This window comes from Dipodomys merriami, unplaced genomic scaffold (assembly GCF_024711535.1).
Source record: "Dipodomys merriami isolate MVZ:Mamm:240054 unplaced genomic scaffold, mDipMer1.0.p SCAF_4, whole genome shotgun sequence".
Lineage (NCBI taxonomy): Eukaryota > Metazoa > Chordata > Mammalia > Rodentia > Heteromyidae > Dipodomys > Dipodomys merriami.
In genome coordinates, this window is record NW_027205603.1 from 70424882 (window position 1) to 70443495 (window position 18614).

Sequence of the window (18614 nt, forward strand, 5' to 3'; positions counted from 1 at the left end):
TAGCACTCTGCCACTCTAGCCAGAGTGACACTTCTGGCATTTTCAGCTTATGTGGTGCTGAGGAATCGAACCCAGGGCTTCATGCATGCAAGGCAAGCGCTCTACCACTGAGCCATCTTCCCAGCCCTCCATGATCATTTCTAAGGCTTCCATTTTTTTTAATTTTCAAGGAATAATTTAAATTAAAATGTTATAAGCTATAAAATTTCAATCTCTCACTTGCTGTTTCCATTTAAAAATTAAAACTTTACATTGCAGGTAAAGATTATGCAACATCTTCTAGCTCAATATCATGTTCATCTTGACTTCAAATAACAAAAAAAATTACCTATTGCAGAAACATGCAAGTAGTGACTAAATATATAAATACCAAACTTTAGTATAAAAAAATACACCAGGCTGCTGAAAGTACATTAACCAGACTTAGGGGAATATTTAAACATTAATATATGCCTTTTAAAAATTATTTTCTGCTTTTCCACAAAAAAGAACTCCAGCACTCTTCATTATCTGAATACATTTTACAGTTATCAAGAATCTAACTTTCTTTTATATCTGAAGTCCTGCTAATTATTATGCCAAGAGTTAACTAAAAAGGTTAAATATTTGAGTGTCTAAAAAATATGCCTAAAATGAATACTTAAAAGTAATTTTATTATTGACTCAGTTAAAATTTTAGCCCATGGGGGAAGGAGGAGGAAATCACTGCAAAATATCATTTTGGTTTTAAGACTAAAAATTCCAGTAATTTAATGTTCATTAATACTTAAGTAGTTGTACAAAGGAGTCCCCAGGAATTTATGAATACAATGTATCTTAATCAATCTCAACACTTTCAACAATCTCATCCATTCCTCCCCTACCCAACTCCTTCTTTCACACTTAATTTTGTAGGATACACGCTGAATTCTTATCTGCATTTTTCCTTCTCTTTATTCATCTACCAGTTTCCTTTTGATCTTATACCACCCCTTCCAAGAACCTGGGGTTCCTGGTCATTGTTTTGTTAAAATCTGACTACCTTTCTACGGAATTACATTGAGTTCTCCCTTGAATCTAACATATTGCAGTTAATACATCTGTATACACTTGCACACTACCAAACTTATTTATTGTAAATTTATATGTAAATGTTTAAGCTAACTCTAGCTTCCACATATAAGGGAAACCATGCATCCTTTGTCTCTCTGGGCCTGACTTCCTTCATTTAATCTAAGTTCTTCCATTTATAAATGTTACAATATCATTCTTTCTAATCGATGAGTAAAATTCGATGGTGTACACATACCACAGTTTCTTGATCCATTTGTTCACTGAGGGGCACCTGAGCTGATTCCATAGATTGCCTATGGTAAATAGTGCTGCAATAAACATGGCTGTACTGTAATAAACATTGTTGTACCAATGGCTTTACTGTATCCTGGGCAATCTTTTGGGTAAATTCCCAGTAGAATTGCTGGAACACAGGATAGTTCAATGTTTAATTTTTTGAGGAACTTCTACACTGCTTTCCAGTGTGGTTAACCAAGTTTACATTCTCACCAACAGTGTATTAGGGTTCCCTTTTGGCTACATCTATCAGAAGGGTAATTTCATCTGTTTCTAAACCATACTTTGTAAGTGAAAGTAAACATTTTAGAAAAATGTTACAAATAATTTTGTTGTTATATATTTGTTAAAAATCCCAATTTCACACACACAAATAACCATAAAACACAAAAAAAGGTAATAGAACTAAAAAAATCTTCATTTAGGTCAATAAATAACAAATACATGGGTTCAGTGTGAAATCTGGTTAAAAATACAGTCAATATAGGTCATACTAAATTGCTGAAATACTTTTTAGTAATTTTTGGCTATAATAAGCACATGCACAGATTGTAGAAGCTAGAATCACCACAATCTATAAAGAATAGATACCAAACCTAGAATAAGATTTCAATTTCAAAGATACCAAATTTTGAAGATAAGGATAAACAAATTATCTGAGAAAGGCAACATTCCTACAGTCTGAAAACCTATAATATTTTTAAAAAAGTAGTCTGGGGCTGGGAAGGTGGCTCAGTGGTAGAACGCTTGGCCTTGCATTCATGAGGCCGAGGGTTTGATTCCTCAGCACCACATAAGCAGAAAAAACTGGAAGTAGAGCTGTGGCTCAAGTGGTAGAACAATAGCCTTCAGCTGAAGAGCTCAGGGACAGAGCCCAGGCCCAGAGTTCAGGCCTACGACCGAGGACAACAACAAAAAGTCTGAAGGATGTAGAGAAAAGTAAAAATTATCTTCAAATGAGGTGTTTACAAATAATAAAATTGTATTTTCTATTGTTCTAATCAAATGAAATGAGAAGCTGAAGCTTCAAGGCATATGAGCTCAACTAAAGAATAAAAATTTTTGTGTGTATGTGGTGATGCTTCAGGGGCTTAAATTCCAGGCTCATGCTCTGGCTTGAGATGTCTGCTCAAAGCTAGAACTCTACCATTTGTGATACATCTCCTTTTCTGCAATTTTGGTGATTAATTAGAGATAAGAAACTTGACAATTATCTGCCAGGACTGGTTTCAAACCAAGATCCTCAGATCTCAGCTTTCTGACAACTACATGCATAAATCACTAGCATCTGGCTAAGAGAGTTAACTTTTTTTCCCTTCTAATGCTAATTTTATTTTCTTCTGTATAATTGAGTCACAAGCTTCCAGTCAGATGGGTAGAATAATACAACAGGCATCTCTATTCATGTGACATTCCAGAATTGAAACATTATTAGTATCTGAAAGCCCTTCTTGATTCTTGGTTTAGTTAACTCAAATGTTATTAGTCTTATTTATAAAATGAGCTAAACTGAGGGTCTGAATCAAACAAGAGAGTTAACTTTTAAAACTAACTTCTGGCAACAGAATTTCCTACCTCAATGTCCTTCCTCAATTTCCTACCATAAGATTAACCAAAGCTAGATAGAAAAAAACATGGTATAAAAATGACTTTTATCTTGTTACTCAGATCTTTATTTATAAAACATTAATGTACAATCATCCCTCAGTATCCTTAGAGGCCTAGTTTCAGAACTCTATAATTTGTACCTAAATCTGCAAATGTTGAAGTCCCTTATAGACAATGGAGGAGTGTTTGCATACAATCTAATCACATCTTTCCCTATACTTTAAAATTATCTCTAAACTAGTTATAATACCTAATAAAATTTAAATGTTATGTATATAGCTGTTATATTAGAGGATTATCAAAATAACAGAAAATTTATACATGGTTTAGTACACAGGTAAACTTTGTCCCCAAGTATTTTTAATATTCATTTGGTTCAACCCACAGATGGCCAACTCACATGAACAGAAGGTCAACTATATATACAACTCATCTGGGATCTTGTTAAAATGCATTTTCAGAATAGTTTTTTAGGGTGAGATCTAAGATTCTTCATGAAATAGCATTTTGAAGGGCCTACAGTACACTTTATCAAATAACTGATCTAGGAGTTACATGTGAGCTTCTAAAGTAAATGGTAAATCTCCCACATAAGGAAGAAATACATGAGGAATAACAAAGCCAAGTATAGAAAAGCTTATGTTACATTTTAAATAATTCCATGAAATTTCAGATAATTACAACCAAATTATAGAATAACTTACTGTGGTTGATAAAGGAAGAGATCAATAATATTATCTCGACCTTTGGGGTGGTTGAAGAAAACAAACAAAGACCAGTGAATGAGCCATGTTCGCTGCTGAAGAGATTGGAGTGGAGAACTCACAGACTAAAGGATTAAAAAACGTAAATAGTATATATTAAGGTATGAGGAAAAGGCAGGGGAATAGTATCACTTCATAATTGTAACTTCAGTGGCATATAGTAAAGCACTCGCCTTAAGTTGAAGAGCTGAGGGACAGCACCCAGGCCCAAAGTTCAAGCCCCACAACCGACAAAATTGTAATATAATTAAATCTTTCTAAGATATGCAGTAGGATCATTATAATTAAATTCTCACTATCTACCCTTTCACTCTACTGGATCCTTGACTGCCCACATTACTATACTATTCTTAGAAGCAGAAATCAGTAATGTTCACTAAGCCATACTTAGAGAGGTTATAAATGAAAATCATTTCAGAAAACTATTGGATTTGAACTCAGAGCCCCATGCTTGCAGGCAAGCACTTTACCAGTTGAACCATACTTCTAGTTCTTTTTGCTTTTTGTTTTTAAAGTTATTTTTCAGGTAGGGTTTTGTTTTTTTGGCTGAGGCCAACCTAGGAACATAATCCTCTTGACTAACCCTCTGTGTAGTTGGGATTACAGACATGCTCCACTGTAACATATGCTCCACTGCACACAGTTTATTTGTTAAGATGAGGGTCTCACTACTTGTCACTTGGAACTATGATCCTCTTGATCTGCAACTTCCTGTGTAGCTAGACATACAGGAATGTATTACCATGCCTAGCCCTCAGAAAACATTTTAAAAGCAAGGACCAAACTAAACAGTCCCTAATTACTGGTTTCAGTAGAGAGAAACTGCAGTTGAAAACTGCCATTTTCTGTGAAGACTGTATATAACAGCAGGCACTAACAGCAGTGTCATTTTGACAAAGCGCAGAAAAAATGGGCACAGGAGCTATAACGTAAGTGAACAGTGAATTCTTTTCTCTGAGAACCAAAAGAAATTTGATAGTTCTCTTCAAAGAGACTTGCTTACCTTACCCATAGTGATTCTTTTCTTGTCAGGACAAGAAATGCCAATCCGCAACTTTTTTAGCTCCCCTCACCCCAAAGTACACAATGTTTTCCCTTATAAGAATGTACGAAGAATATTTAGAAATTTTAGAGACTGCTACTTACATTATTATCTATGGTTTCTTTTAAACGTGTGAGGTCTTCCATGGCTGCATCCCAATTCTGCATTAAAATTTCAGAAGCCAATTTCCCCCAAAGTGAACTTAAAGCATTTCTATCTGTTGCTGGCACCTGTTTAAGCAATCAAATTAATTTTCTTAATACTTAGAGCAAAAAAGACATTTTACATCCCATATAGGTATCTACCCTACACTAAAAGACCTGTAGATTAAAATAACTGGTCAACTATTCCACTAAGAACCATACAGTCAAATAATTTACTAAAAACTTATATCCTTAATGTTATACTACATCAGAAAATAAAACAGCAATATTTTAGCACAACTCACTTCAGAAAATTTTAGATACATAACCAAATCTAAAACTTTAGAACCCAAGTTAGTTATAGGAAGCTTTTCACTGAAGTTATTGGAATGAAGATATTGAAAATTAGGACTTGTGGGTTTAATTCACAAAGTAAAACTATTATGTAGAGAATGAAAGAAATCCAATTATGACACAAATGAAAGGGGTAGTACAAGGAATAGAAAAAAATACAGGCCCACTGGCTTATTATCAATAGTACAAGATCAGATGGTAAATGTTAATTTTTTTTCTAACACTCACAAAAATTTTCTAAGGTAAATCATGTTCTTTCTTTATATCTCCATTTTCAAGAAGATAACTAATGCACAGGGAATCTAAGATGCTCAAAATTATCCACCTAATCCTTCAATGCAAACTTAATTAACATACTAGAAAGGAAGGCTAAGGACCATCCCTAACTTTTCTATTCATTAGTGAGTGTCAGAAACACAAATAACAAAAACAAAGCAGGATTCCCTAGAACAAGGCAACAGATGTAGGTAAAATGGTTCTGAACCAACCATGGGGTAAAAGCAATTGAGAACATTGGAAAGAAGAGCCCATTTTCTGTTCCCAAAGAATTAACTTCTTACCAAAATACTCAAACAGTAGTGTAACTATAGTAATTTATGTATAAGTTAAGTAACATTGTATACACAGTTTTAGAAATCCAATCACCAAGTGCTTTGGCTTTTTCTAATTACTAAAACGAAGTCATAAAAAATTCTTTCATTAAAGGGAAATAGCTACACAGAAATACTTATCAAAGTTCACTGAAATTAAAAAGCTGATTTATAAAATTTATTAATAGGATTAAATGTTAAATCCTTGAAGAAGAAAATCTGAGTATTAAAACATTTCAAGTCTAAAATGCCATCATTTTAAGAAACATTTCTTGTGGCTGGGAAGGTGGCTCAGTGATAGAGTGCTTGCCTTGCATGCATGAGGCCCTGGATTCAATTCCTCAGTACCACATAAGCAGAAAAAGCTGGAAATGGCACTGTGGCTCAAGTGGTAGAGCACTAGCCTTGAGCTGAAGAGCCGAGGGACAGTGCCCAGGCTCAAAATTCAGGCCCCAAAACTAACAAAAAAAAAAGGAAAGAAAAGAAACATTTCTTTTGTTTCTCAAAGCAAAGACAATTGAACTAAAACACATTACAATTACAAATGTTAAAACGAAAAATCATGTCTGAGTATCAATATGAAATGACATCGTTTATACTATATGACAGCTAGGTACATCACAGCTAAAACTGGTAAAGATCATAAAGTTTTGAGATATCATTATAACTCAAACATCATTATAACATTTCAAACATCATTATAACTCAAGATGTCTTGAACTTCATGGAAAAGTCCTTTCAAATAGAATAGCATGTAGTAACAGTAGAGTAGACACACCATAAATTCTGACTGAAAAAAATGCATAAATATATGATGAGATCGTTTTAGAATCCTGAAATCACTTTTATTTTCAATAACTGCTGAATAGAGGGATGGTTGTATTTTGCAACAACAAAAGGCTACATAGTCAGGACTGATTTTAACAAATTCATTGTTAACTTTTAAGCCAAAAATATTCATAAATTCCTCAACTTTATTTCAATTAAACACCTTTTTTGAAGATAAAGAATTTTTACCACCAAACAGGGTGTATCTAAATATTCCTTGTGTATTCTTAAAGGTACCAAGTCTTTTTAAAAATAAAGGCAGATTCTAGGGTCACATTGCTTTAATTTATAAACACTGACCTACAATAGGTCATTTGGAGAGTCAAATTCTAATCTCGGATCATTGTTACAATGGCTCTTTCATAGCTTATGTTTCCCTAACCATAGATTTAAAGAATAACCAACCACTAGAAAAGAATTCAGAAATGGAGAAAAAAAAAAAGGAGGAGGAGGAAGCTATTGCAGAAAATAAAATTAAACCTAAGCTCTAACACTGACATTTTTCAACAAAAATCCAAAACTGGGTTCTCACTTTTGCTATAAAAACTGCAAATAAGCACATGTATTTTATAATACTATTTACCTAAATTAAATGTAATATAATCTATTTCTTGAACTTCAACTTGGTTTACCCCTGACAATATACAATACAAAACAACTTCTAGCTAACTCAAGTGTTTGCTGATACAAAAAGGTAAAGAAGGCATATACATTCCCTATATAATGACTACTCTTAAACAGCATGTTAATTTTGTGTTCAGAGCATGTAACCATTTATGAAAAGCCACAAATTCTAGCACCAATTCAAAAGCTTAAAATTAAATTATTTCCTAAGACAATGACCTGATTTTTGTAATATAAAAAAGTATAAAAAAAAGTCCCCAAGCCTTTCAGAATACACCAATAGTAGAAATTTTCAGACTAATTAGAAAACTGTACTGTATAAACATAGGACATTATTAACCTAGAATGCGTTATATGTGGTAGGATAAAAGCTTTTTGTAGAACTGCTGAAAGTTTTTCAATCCTCAAAAGGTTCATGTGTACTACTCTGGCTCAACTCCATGTCATTACAGTTGGCTCTTCATACCAACCTGCTTTCAAGGGTGGATATACTAGAAGCATTTCAATATCTGGATTTCCAGCAGTTACCTTAAGTATCCATGTCTTAGCAAAATGGCACATTCACTTACTGACCAGCAACAATAAATTTACTGTGCTGGACCTCTAACATGACACTAAATCTTCATTCTCAAAATTCACTCCCAGCATTAACAAATGATATGAATAACCACCTCTTTTCATGTACTTGTAATCATACCAGGCTTCTGATTTTACAATCCTGGTTTAAGCTGTTTACATTCTCAAAGTAATCAACTTTTGCTCTCCTAAATCCAGGTAATATTCAAAGTAAAACTGATGGAATTTTTTGATAAGTCACTACAAGTTTAGCCTCACTGATTACCTTCAATGCACTTGTGAGCTAATCAGAGCTAATCTGAAATGAATTCATTTATAAATGAGAAAATTTGTTTAAAAACAAACTTAATAAACAGAAAGTATTCATTTCTTTGAAGGAAGCTGACTGCACAATTCCAGTGTCAGAATAATCTGAATTAACACTAATCACCACCACCCTAAACACTACAAATTACATGTTTAGTATCTTAAAAAGCAACGAAAGACAACAGGCATGTCTTGTCTTGTGGCATGTAGAACTAAGAAAAAGTGCCTGAAAATAAACATTAAAAAAGAGGCAGAAGAATTTTAAGACTGAAGACAAAAAGTTTCTGTCTGGCAGGGCGCTGGTGGCTCACGCCTGTAATCCTAGCTACTCAGGAGGCTGAGATCTGAGGATCGCGGTTCAAAGCCAGCCCGGGCAGGAGAGACCTTGAGACTCCTATCTCCAATAAACCACCAGAAAACCGGAAGTGGCGCTGTAGCTCAAGTGGTAGAGCGCTCGCCTTGAGCTGAAGAGCTGAGGGACAGCGCCCAGGCCCAGAGTTCAAGCCCCACGACCGACCAAAAAAAAAAAAAAAAGTTTCTGTCTGTTATTATTATCATTACTATTTCATTTTATTTTTTTGGTGGTATTGGAGCTTGAACTAAGAGCCTCTTAACCACTTGAAACTCATTTTGTTTTGTTGAGATGGAGCCTTAATAAGGCTCTTCAGGCTGTCCTTGAATTCTTCAAACCTCCTGCCTCCACCTTCTGAATAGCTGGTATAACAGGGGGAAATATTAGAAAGGCCTAGTTTTAAGAGAGAACTTTTTCCTATCTTTTAGGGATAACAATAGAAATTAGAGGCTTTAGTAACAAATACAATTTCTCAACTCGATACACAGCATTTATAGATTATCAGAACAAGATGAAATTTGAAATTCTGTCAATGTGAAGAATTGTCTTAAATCTGGCCTTCACATTACCTTCTTTTCTTATCAAAAACACTAATTCAAATGGATTAAACAAAGATAACAAACAAGGTAGTACACCTGTATTAGTAGTATGACTTAAAACTTACTTAAAACCCACAGAATAAAGAAACCATTGATCTTTCTCAATCTAAGCCATGAAGATGTTGGTAAATAGTAAAGCGATGATGATGATGATGATAATGATGATGATGATGATGATGATGTTACTTTTATGGCATAAAAATCTTTAAAAATATCCGTAGGATTCCACAGTTGTTTGTAAGTTCAAGGCATAAAAATACTGAATTAATATTAACAATTATGGATTTATTCAGTAACTTCACTAGGCAAACCTGACTAGGTACTTCACTAAGTACCTAGATTGTGCCACTCACTCTGCTGGACAGTAATATACAAATAGATCTATACATCCCCAGCAGCTGCTATCCTCATCTTTGGGCAGGACACACTCTGCCAGAGTTCTGACCCCACCCATGTGTCCCATGTATCTCCACCCCCTTGCCTCAGTCACTTAGGTTGGAAAGGCTAAGAGGAGCTGCTGCTGGCTCCCACTTCTTTCTGCTTTGTAATTAAATTGTCAACATAATAAAAAAATAGAAAATAAAACTATTACAGGATAGAATTCTGCTAATGTTAAAAATCATATAAGAATTGAGAATTTTAAGGATGAGTTAAAACTTCCTCTAAATTTTGAGACTCTAACAGAAGGTTTCCTGTTTTGGGTTTTTATGAGAAGATTTTTATTATTTATCTTCTTTACCAGAGACTAAAATTTAATGGAAAGTTGTCGTAGCCCATACCTAAAAGCCTATATTCCCAGTGAATTCTTAAGGAATACAGGCTTAGTCCTTCTGAGGCTGGGGAAGGAGGATCAAGAGGCGTCTAAGGCCAACCTGAGATATATACAAGACCCTATCTCAAGAAACTGAAATTAAAAAAAAGAAGTGAAGTACCATAATAGAGTCCAATCTATGCATATTTTAAGGAATCAGACTTCTACCAAACATAGGAGAAAGGAAATTTAAAATATACAAACAAGCTACTTACCAACACTCTAAAAAAGTAAAGATATTCTGCTGCTCCCGAGTAATTTCCACATTCATATTGGAATTTTGCATACCTGTAGAGTGTATCTAAATATTCCTGCCTAAACTGAAAAAGAAAATAGTTAAGTCCTATTGTTAATTTTCAGTTCTAAAAATCCCAAGAATTCAAATTTTCAGTCTCTCTAAATTTGCCACAAAAACAAATACATAATCAGAGTAATGACTAATCCTTAGGAATTGGTGACATTAATGTTACAGTTTTAACATCAGTTACAAATTTAATGACATTTATTTTACTACAAGATGATTGAATGTGAATTGTGACTAAAGGTCTGATCTGTGACTCAGACCAAGTACCAAGTACACGCACACCTGAAAGCTTTTGTGGTTCTATATAATGTATTCTGTAACCTCTGATCTCTGAAAACTTCAAAATGATACCAACTTTTACAAAGAGCAATACACGGTGCGTGATCAACAATATTTTTGACAGTTAAATTATTATATGAATGTATGTTTAAGATTTAAGCATAGTATGGTAATGTAAGCCTGTACATTGTAATACTTGGAATCCACAGGTTTGAGGTAACTAGAGTTCCCCAAAACAAACATAATTATAAGCAAAGTGTCACACTTTCAAAGTTAACACAGGGAAATGAGATTGAGAGATGACTAAAAAAAACTTTACTGTTGCTCTATTTGAGATTTGGGGAATTTCCAAAAACCTTGATAATGTCGAGTTACTATAGCCAAAATGTATCTTACTGTTCAAAGGTAATAATTCTACTTCAAATGTAGTTCTTTTACTTTACTTGTAAGTAAATCTACAGAAAAAGCATCCTGTGCCCTGAAATTCTTAGTTTGCTGCTGGTATTAACAGATAATACTAATTTGTAATGTCAGAATACATAAAGCAAAAATCTGTTACTGAAAGCTGTGTTTTCCTATCAGCATCAATTTTTAAAAACTAAATTCAAAAATATACTAGACGTTATATATAGACTATGAAGTTACTTGAATGGCCACTAGTCTATAACTAACATTATTAGAACATTTACTACTGCAATGTATTTAATTAGCATTATTAAAAACATTAACAAAAATATAAAAACTTACCCCATGCTTGTCTGCCAGGTAGTCAAATAACATTCGACCATCCCTGAAAAAAAGTGAAAATTAGTGTATTTTATAGGTGATAGAAAAAGTAAGTATATCTAACTTCTAAGTTATTATTTGTAAATTTATCGGTAGTAACTTTAATTTCAGAGTTTTAATTTGAATACTAAATCAAGAGAAATAGGAATTCCAGAATAAAATAATCAGAATATTCCCTACTTTAAACATAAGAACAGGAGAAATACAAATTTTAAATTTTACTTTCAGATTTCCTTAGCTTAAACTGAAAACTGTATGTTAGTTACACCACATCTAAGGTAATGACTTTAGTAGATTTCTAATAAACCAAAAAGCTTCAACAGTGACACATATTAAGTCATATTTAGGAAATATACTTTCTTTGGAAACTGAACAAAGACTATTATTAGCTAAAGGGAAGTCAGAAATAAAATAATCTTATCAGCTGGGCAGGGCAGAAGGTGAAAAGCTGTAACAGAATGTAACAAAAGATAAGTAAGTTCAGATTTCTCTTACAGTAAGCAAACCACGTGTCCAAATACAAGGTTTCCTAAGCAGTTATTTTGAGTTAGATAATGCTTTTGGGGAAATAGAGGGGCAGGGACAAGGTTCCAAGGCTATAGGGTATTTAGCAGGTCTGATGTTTACTTGCGAGGTACCAGTGGCACCTCTCAAGTTGTAACAACTGAAAAGGTCTTCCAACATGGTCAAATGTCTCTTAGGAAAAGAGAAGGGATAAAACGTCTATAGCATAAAAAGATTTGATTTTAAAAAAAAGTTCTTAAAAAATGCATTAACCCTTAAAATCACTGGGGCATGTTTCAAGTCCCGCATAACAAATATGAGGCTCTGAAATTCAAATACCAGTTCTACAAAAAGATAAAAAAAAAAGCACCAACATTTATAGGGAAATCTGTCCCTTACAAAATAAAAGATAATAAACAGAGGAAGCCATCATTTAAAGCATGAGCCGCCATTTAAACCAAAAGTAAACATTTGTCAGTTAACAATCCAAATCAAGAAGAGATTACCTGGTTGACTGCATCTGCCTCGTAGTTTCTGGATCTTCAAACATCTTCACAATTGGTTCCGTTTCTGCCTGTAGCTGTTTCAGTTGGGCAACAACTGTGGTTCTTTTTTCTCTCAAAGCTAATTAAAACCAAGAGTATTTATTTCTGAATATTAATAAGGAATGTTAAACTGTACTGCTGGCTATGAAGTTCATTAACATTTTACTATACTATCTTTCATATACTGTTATTTTTTATATGCCAAGGATTCCCAACTCAGTAACTTCCATAGATTCATTATTCCTTTTGTGCTAGTGAGCCACATAAAGGAAATCTCCCTCCTACTACAGGGAACGTGGGGTATATACAACCAGAGTTGATCCTTATCAATCATTTAATTCTACAATTCTGTAATTTAAAAAAAAGTAATTGTTACTATTCAATTTTCAAGTCAATATTATCCTAGTTTTTCAACAGAGGTTCAATGGGTTTATATATTTATAACTGCAGGCTTTCAATAGGGTGAACAGAATTTAAGCGCAGTGGAAGATCTCATTTTTAGTACAAAAAGATCTATAATCCTGCAAACCAAAATCTACAGGTTTTTTTTTTTAATTTTTAAATTATCACATAAAGAGGAAATTTTGCCAGGCACTTGTGGCTCACACCAATAATTCTAGTTACTTAGGAGGCTGATATCTAAAGATCACAGTTTGAAGTCAACCCAGGCAGGAAAATCAGTGAGATTCTTAAAAACTACCCAAAAAAACAGAAGTGAAGTTATGGCTCAAGCTGTAGAGTGCTAGCCCTGAATTTAAAAAAGAAAAAAAAGCCCCAAACTCTAAATTCAAGCCCCAGGAGAGGAACAGAGAAAAAGAGAAAGAGAAAGAGAGAGAAAAGAAAGAGAAGAGAGGGAAGGAGGGAGGGAAGGAAAGATGGAGAGGGAGGAGAGAGACAGAAAGAGAGAGAGTATAAAGGTAACATTTCTTAGATTTAAGATTTCACTAAGAGGCTGGGAGTTTGGCCTAGTACTAGAGTGCTTGCCTAGCATGCATGAAGCCCTGGGTTCAATTCCTTGGTACCATATAAACAGAAAAAGCCGAAAGTGACGCTGTGACTCAAGTGGTAGAGTGCTAGCCTTGAGCAAATGAAGCTCAGGAACAGTGACCAGGCCCTGAGTTCCAGCCCTAGGGCTGGCAAAAAAAGAAAAAGAAAAGATTTGCCAGCCCAGGCAACATTGAGAATTCCATATAAAAAAAATAAAAAAAGAATAGTTTACAAACAAAATTTAAAGAACAGCTATTATTATTGCAGACAAACATATATAAGAAAAATGAAATTAATGCTTACTATAAGATTTTTTTGTATTATATACTGCATTATGTATATATATACATATATATAGTAAGACAATGGTTATCACACTCAAAAGGTGATCTTTGAGATAAGTTAGAGAAGTGATCATTTACATTGCATGTTTATTCTCATTTGTAATAATCAGAAGGTGCCTATAAAGCTACAAATAAACACAATGGATGGTAAAAGACAAAATTATATTGGACATGATAAATAAAATGGGACTCTATAAGCATTCACAAAGACTCAATAGTTATGCACGTATCATATAAAACAGTATTTATTGAAATGAATTTCAAGAAATAGAAACAAGAGGGATTTTTTTGTTATTTCACTTTTTAACCCCCCTTTCAATGCTGCTTTTGATTTCTGTAAGTAATTGTTTTATAAGTAAATTTGTTCTGGAGAGGATAAGGGGGAGCACATATATGGTAGGACAAAGGGTGAACTAAGGCAGCAATCATACTCACTAGACACAATGCTGAAAAGGAAGTATACAACTCATGGAGGGAGGCAGGAGGGAAAAAACTGTGAGAAAATGAGGGAAGAGGTAACATTGTTCAAAAAGGAATATATGCAGTAATATAACTGTAACTCCTTGGTATAACACCTTTACAATACTTAAAAAAAGACTGTAAAGCCTCACCAAATAGTTCAGATTAGTTCTGAGGTATGGTACAAAATTTGCATTTATAAAGAAGTCTCCAAGTGAATGGCTAAAAGCTAGTCTTAGAGAACACAGGAGAAAATGAAGGTAATCCAAAGCACAAAATACACTAACTGAAAAAATTAGTAAACAAAACTCTACAACTTTCAATTATTAAGATTTCTGCGCTAAAGCAATTAATAAATCACAAAACTCAGTCACAAGACAAGTGTCTTAATGACAAAACTTACCATGAGGAATATCATCAGAATAGAGGTTTTTGTACACATCCATAGCAAAGTCTACCATGTTGGTATCACTCAGAAGATCCAATTTCCCTTGAAGTAATTCTTTTTCATTATATATCTGCAAAAGAAAAAATACTTTTTGATAAATATGTTTAAGTTCCTTAAATTAATTGATGAATGACAAGATTAGTTTACTTGCAAATAACTTCATGAAACACTTCTTTTTAATAAATACTATTAACGTCACCTTTATAGAAAAGGAAAGGCAAACCAATATAGCAAATTTACCTTAGAAACAGTAAGAGTATTTGGCTACCTAAAAATTGGAAAATAAAGACAATTACACACTAAAGCTATTCCCACTTCTGCTTTTTATTTTCTTTGTCAGTGCCAAGGTTTGAACTCAGGGCCTCATACTGGCTCAACTTGCTTACCTGGTTAAAATGGGAGCTTGCTATTAAGTGTCCAAAAGTATTAGTGCTTTGAAAAAATACTTCTAAAAATGTTCACATCATCTCTACTTGTAATAGCCAATTCCAACATTAAAATACTATTTTCAAAGAATACAAGTCACTTAACTGGGGTATAAAATTAATTTTCTAACTGCAAGGTACTTATTGTTATAAATTACTTCTAGCTCAAAAAAATCTACAAAAATAGGCAGAGGGCTGTTACTTGGTTCTTGGGATATAATGTACTGATTTTTTATCTTAACCTCTTGAAAATTACTTCCATTTTTTAAGATTGATTCTTCTTTTGCTATCTTTTCCTCTGCTGTCATTTTCCAAGTACTCAATATCCACACTGATGAATTCTTTAAATACTCAAGCCTTAAAATTATTTTTCTCACAACTTTTAATAACTTTAATCCAGTACATCTTCCAGAATTTCCGATTAAATTTCATTCCCAATACACATCATTTGACATCTTTCATGGTACCTTCTGCCCTTCCCAATTCCGGTTTTGTTTTTATCTTTTGTCGGCCATGGGGCTTGAACTCTGGGCTTGGGTACTATCCCTCAGCTCTTCAGCTCAAGGCAAGCATTCTACCACTTGGGCCACAGTGCCACTTCCAGTTTTCTAGTGGTTTATTGGAGATAAAGAGTCTCATGGATTTTGCTGCCTGAGATTGGCTTTGAACCGCAACGCTCTGAGCTCAACTTCCAGAGTAGCAAGGATAGATTACATGCGTGAGCCACAGGCACCCGGCTGCCCTTTCCAATTCTTTCATCATTTTTTTTTTGGTACCACTTCCTGTAACAGTTTCGATAGCTATTTCTCAGACTTTAATCATTGTGATTGCCAACTGAAAATTTTTGTCTTCAGTGTCCTCTCAGTTACCCACCAATTTCTCTGTTCACTCTGCTCCTCCCCCTCACAAGAAGACCTAGCCTACTTTTAGAAAACAAGTAGCAGTACTTTATTCCCAGAGCTAAATGCTTTTTAAAAAGAAGTATTTTTTCCCTGAGCTTCAATAGTTACAATTTAATGTCTGTATGTGTCCAGTGCTTCTCCACCAGTCACCCCTTCCAGCATTCACCCAGATTCATTTCACATTTCCCACTTCCTTTACCACATACATATTCAGTCTTCTTGCTGTATTTGTCCTTTTCATTCATCCACACTGCTCCCACTCAATCCCCCTTACAACCTTGTTTCCCCTTCCTGATCATTTTGCTAAATGATCTGCTAATTGTTCCAAAGGCTTTATATGTATTATCTCATGTAATTTTTCTAACAACCCCCTAAGATTGGTAGTAATGTTCATGAAGAAAGACTCAGTTAAGAGGAGAAATAGTAAAGTACACAGGTTATTGGGTGTTACAGCCAGAATTTTAATCCAGGTTTAAATTCAGAGCCCAGGGTTTCTAAACAATGTGTCATCCTGTCTTTCCACTTCACAGAATAAAAAAAGCAGTGAGACGTAATCATATTTAACTACCAGTCATCAAAAGCCTTTACATCATATGCTGAGAGCATAGCAGCAAAACAAGCTCCTGCTCTCTGCAATTTATACTCCAAAACATCACCAATTTATCAAATTATATTATTAGTACAATATTCTTATGAATAATGATCACTATCTTACTCTAACCACCTGGTTTCTCCTTAGTAACAAAATTTTAACTTGAACAGAACTTTGCTAATACTTGTCTAACATACATTACTTTTGACTTAAATTTAGTTCTAAAAGATATGAAAGGATCTTTTTAAATGGTGAAATGCCTGGATTATAACTTGGATTTCTCACAATTCTGTAAGCCCCAGTGTTTAGTAGGTACTAAACATTACAGAATATCTTCTTGATGTATTAAAGCCATGTTTCCAACATTCTCTCCAAGGAAGCAGGTACTTTCATTCATAGTTTTAAACTTGCACTAGGAAAACCTAACTTACACATTCTTCTCTTTTGTCTTGAAAAAAAAAACAAAGTATCAAGAATAAAATGTGAGTTCTAGTTTAGAAGTATTTCAAATACTTCTTGGTCCAGAAATGGAAACCCCAGAAAGACTTTTTTTTCAGCTCTAAAATACAGGATTAAAGGAAGAAATATCGGAATAGTTCTACCACAGATAATAAAGTGTCACAAAATGTCTGTATTTCACCACTAATTTGACTGCATCGTTACCAAACTGAATGTAAAAACTGGGCATTTTTGGAAACTGCTCTCTAGGAACTGTGTCAATTTTTAAGCAAGCACTGTTTCATGAGTCATATAAAATAGAAAATAAATACAGGCATTAAAAAATAAAGGAAAAATGTTTCTTTTCAATACAGTCTTACTTGGCAAGACATTCTTGATATTTATTGAAAATGAACTTTGCTCTTCATTTATGTTTCTTAACATCAACAACCCTGCATGTTTTGAAAAAGTTCCTGCACATGGACCTATGAAGTATAACAGGAAACTTAAAAAAGTTACAAAACACATTTTTGTTGTGGTCTTTCTGCTGTTGTGGCACACAAAATATTGCTTCCAAAGCAGTCTTACTGTGTACTCTGCTTGCAGAAAAAGAATTCATGAATTTTCTGGACAAAATTTCATTTACAGGACCGTCACTGCAATTATTAAAACGCATCCATTTTCCTATAGCCTAAATGGCATAACTAAACCTAGTATTTGTGTTAACACGACCACGTTCTACAACAGGAAGCTCCAAAATTACATCCTTATCCGAACTCTCTCCAGGAGCTAAAAGGGCTATTCATGACCAATGCAAGCAGCGTGAGCTCGGCTGCACGTACAGGTTTAAATCGAGTCTGTCTGAGCGAGCCTGCTGCAAGACCCCGTCCCCACCTGAAAACGTCCGCCACTGCTTTGAATCATCAGGAATCCAGAACTTCAAGGGGAGTTCAAGTGGTAGATATTTCTCCCCCCTCCTTCCCCCGCAGCGTGGCTTTTGGTTACTGTTATTGTTGTTGTTGTTGTTAAGATTCCGCTTGCCACAACTCACATGCAAGCTCACTCTGCCAATTCCAAAGGGAAGACCCCCCCCCCCCGCCCGGGGCCGGCCGAGCGAGGCCGCAGCAGCCAAGCCAGGGCCAACGACTTCCCCCCGGGCCGGGGCCTCGCCTGGACCCCCTCCAGCCCGCCCCGTCCCCTCCCGCGCTGCCCCCCGCCCCGGCCGAGGCCCGCGGGGTCGCCCACCGGCCCGACGCGGGCGTCCCGGCCGGGCCTTCACCGCCCCAGACGCCTCCGAGCCGGGGCCGCCACGCACGTGCGACGGGCCTCGGGCCGCCGCCGCCGCCGGGCCTCGCCGCGCCCCACACCCGCTACCACGGCCTCTACGCGCTCGAAACTCCCTCACCTCCTTCACGGAGAGAAACTCCAGGAGCGGAAAGACCAGGTGTCGATCCAAAAAGTGCGCGATTCGAGTCGTCAGGTCGTACTCCGCCATCTTGCCGAAGAAAAGAGGAAACCAGTTCGCTATAAACTTTATTGACAACGCGAAGGAACGAACAGACAGGCGCGCGCCACCCTCACGACGCATGTGCACAAGGGAGGGGGCGTCCTCCCGCGGCGCGCCGGAGACTCAAAGCGCTTGCGCGGTGACGCTCCACGCTCTAGGGTGGGGCTC

The 18614-nt window shown here is 35.4% G+C and overlaps 1 protein-coding gene across 1 annotated transcript in view; it reads right to left on the minus strand.

Moving 5' to 3' along the window:
* Eif3e (eukaryotic translation initiation factor 3 subunit E) overlaps nucleotides 1-18481 on the minus strand; it is a 32228-nt gene extending 13747 nt beyond the window's left edge. Inside the window, exons 1-7 of the mRNA XM_069991259.1 lie at nucleotides 18345-18481; nucleotides 14538-14652; nucleotides 12306-12423; nucleotides 11257-11299; nucleotides 10142-10246; nucleotides 4848-4973; nucleotides 3642-3766 (exon numbers count right to left, since the gene is read on the minus strand). Of these exons, the coding sequence (XP_069847360.1) occupies nucleotides 3642-3766; nucleotides 4848-4973; nucleotides 10142-10246; nucleotides 11257-11299; nucleotides 12306-12423; nucleotides 14538-14652; nucleotides 18345-18434 (722 nt within the window). The 5' untranslated portion in view covers nucleotides 18435-18481. The remainder of the gene's footprint in view (nucleotides 1-3641; nucleotides 3767-4847; nucleotides 4974-10141; nucleotides 10247-11256; nucleotides 11300-12305; nucleotides 12424-14537; nucleotides 14653-18344) is intronic.
* Between the last annotated feature and the right edge of the window lie 133 nt (nucleotides 18482-18614).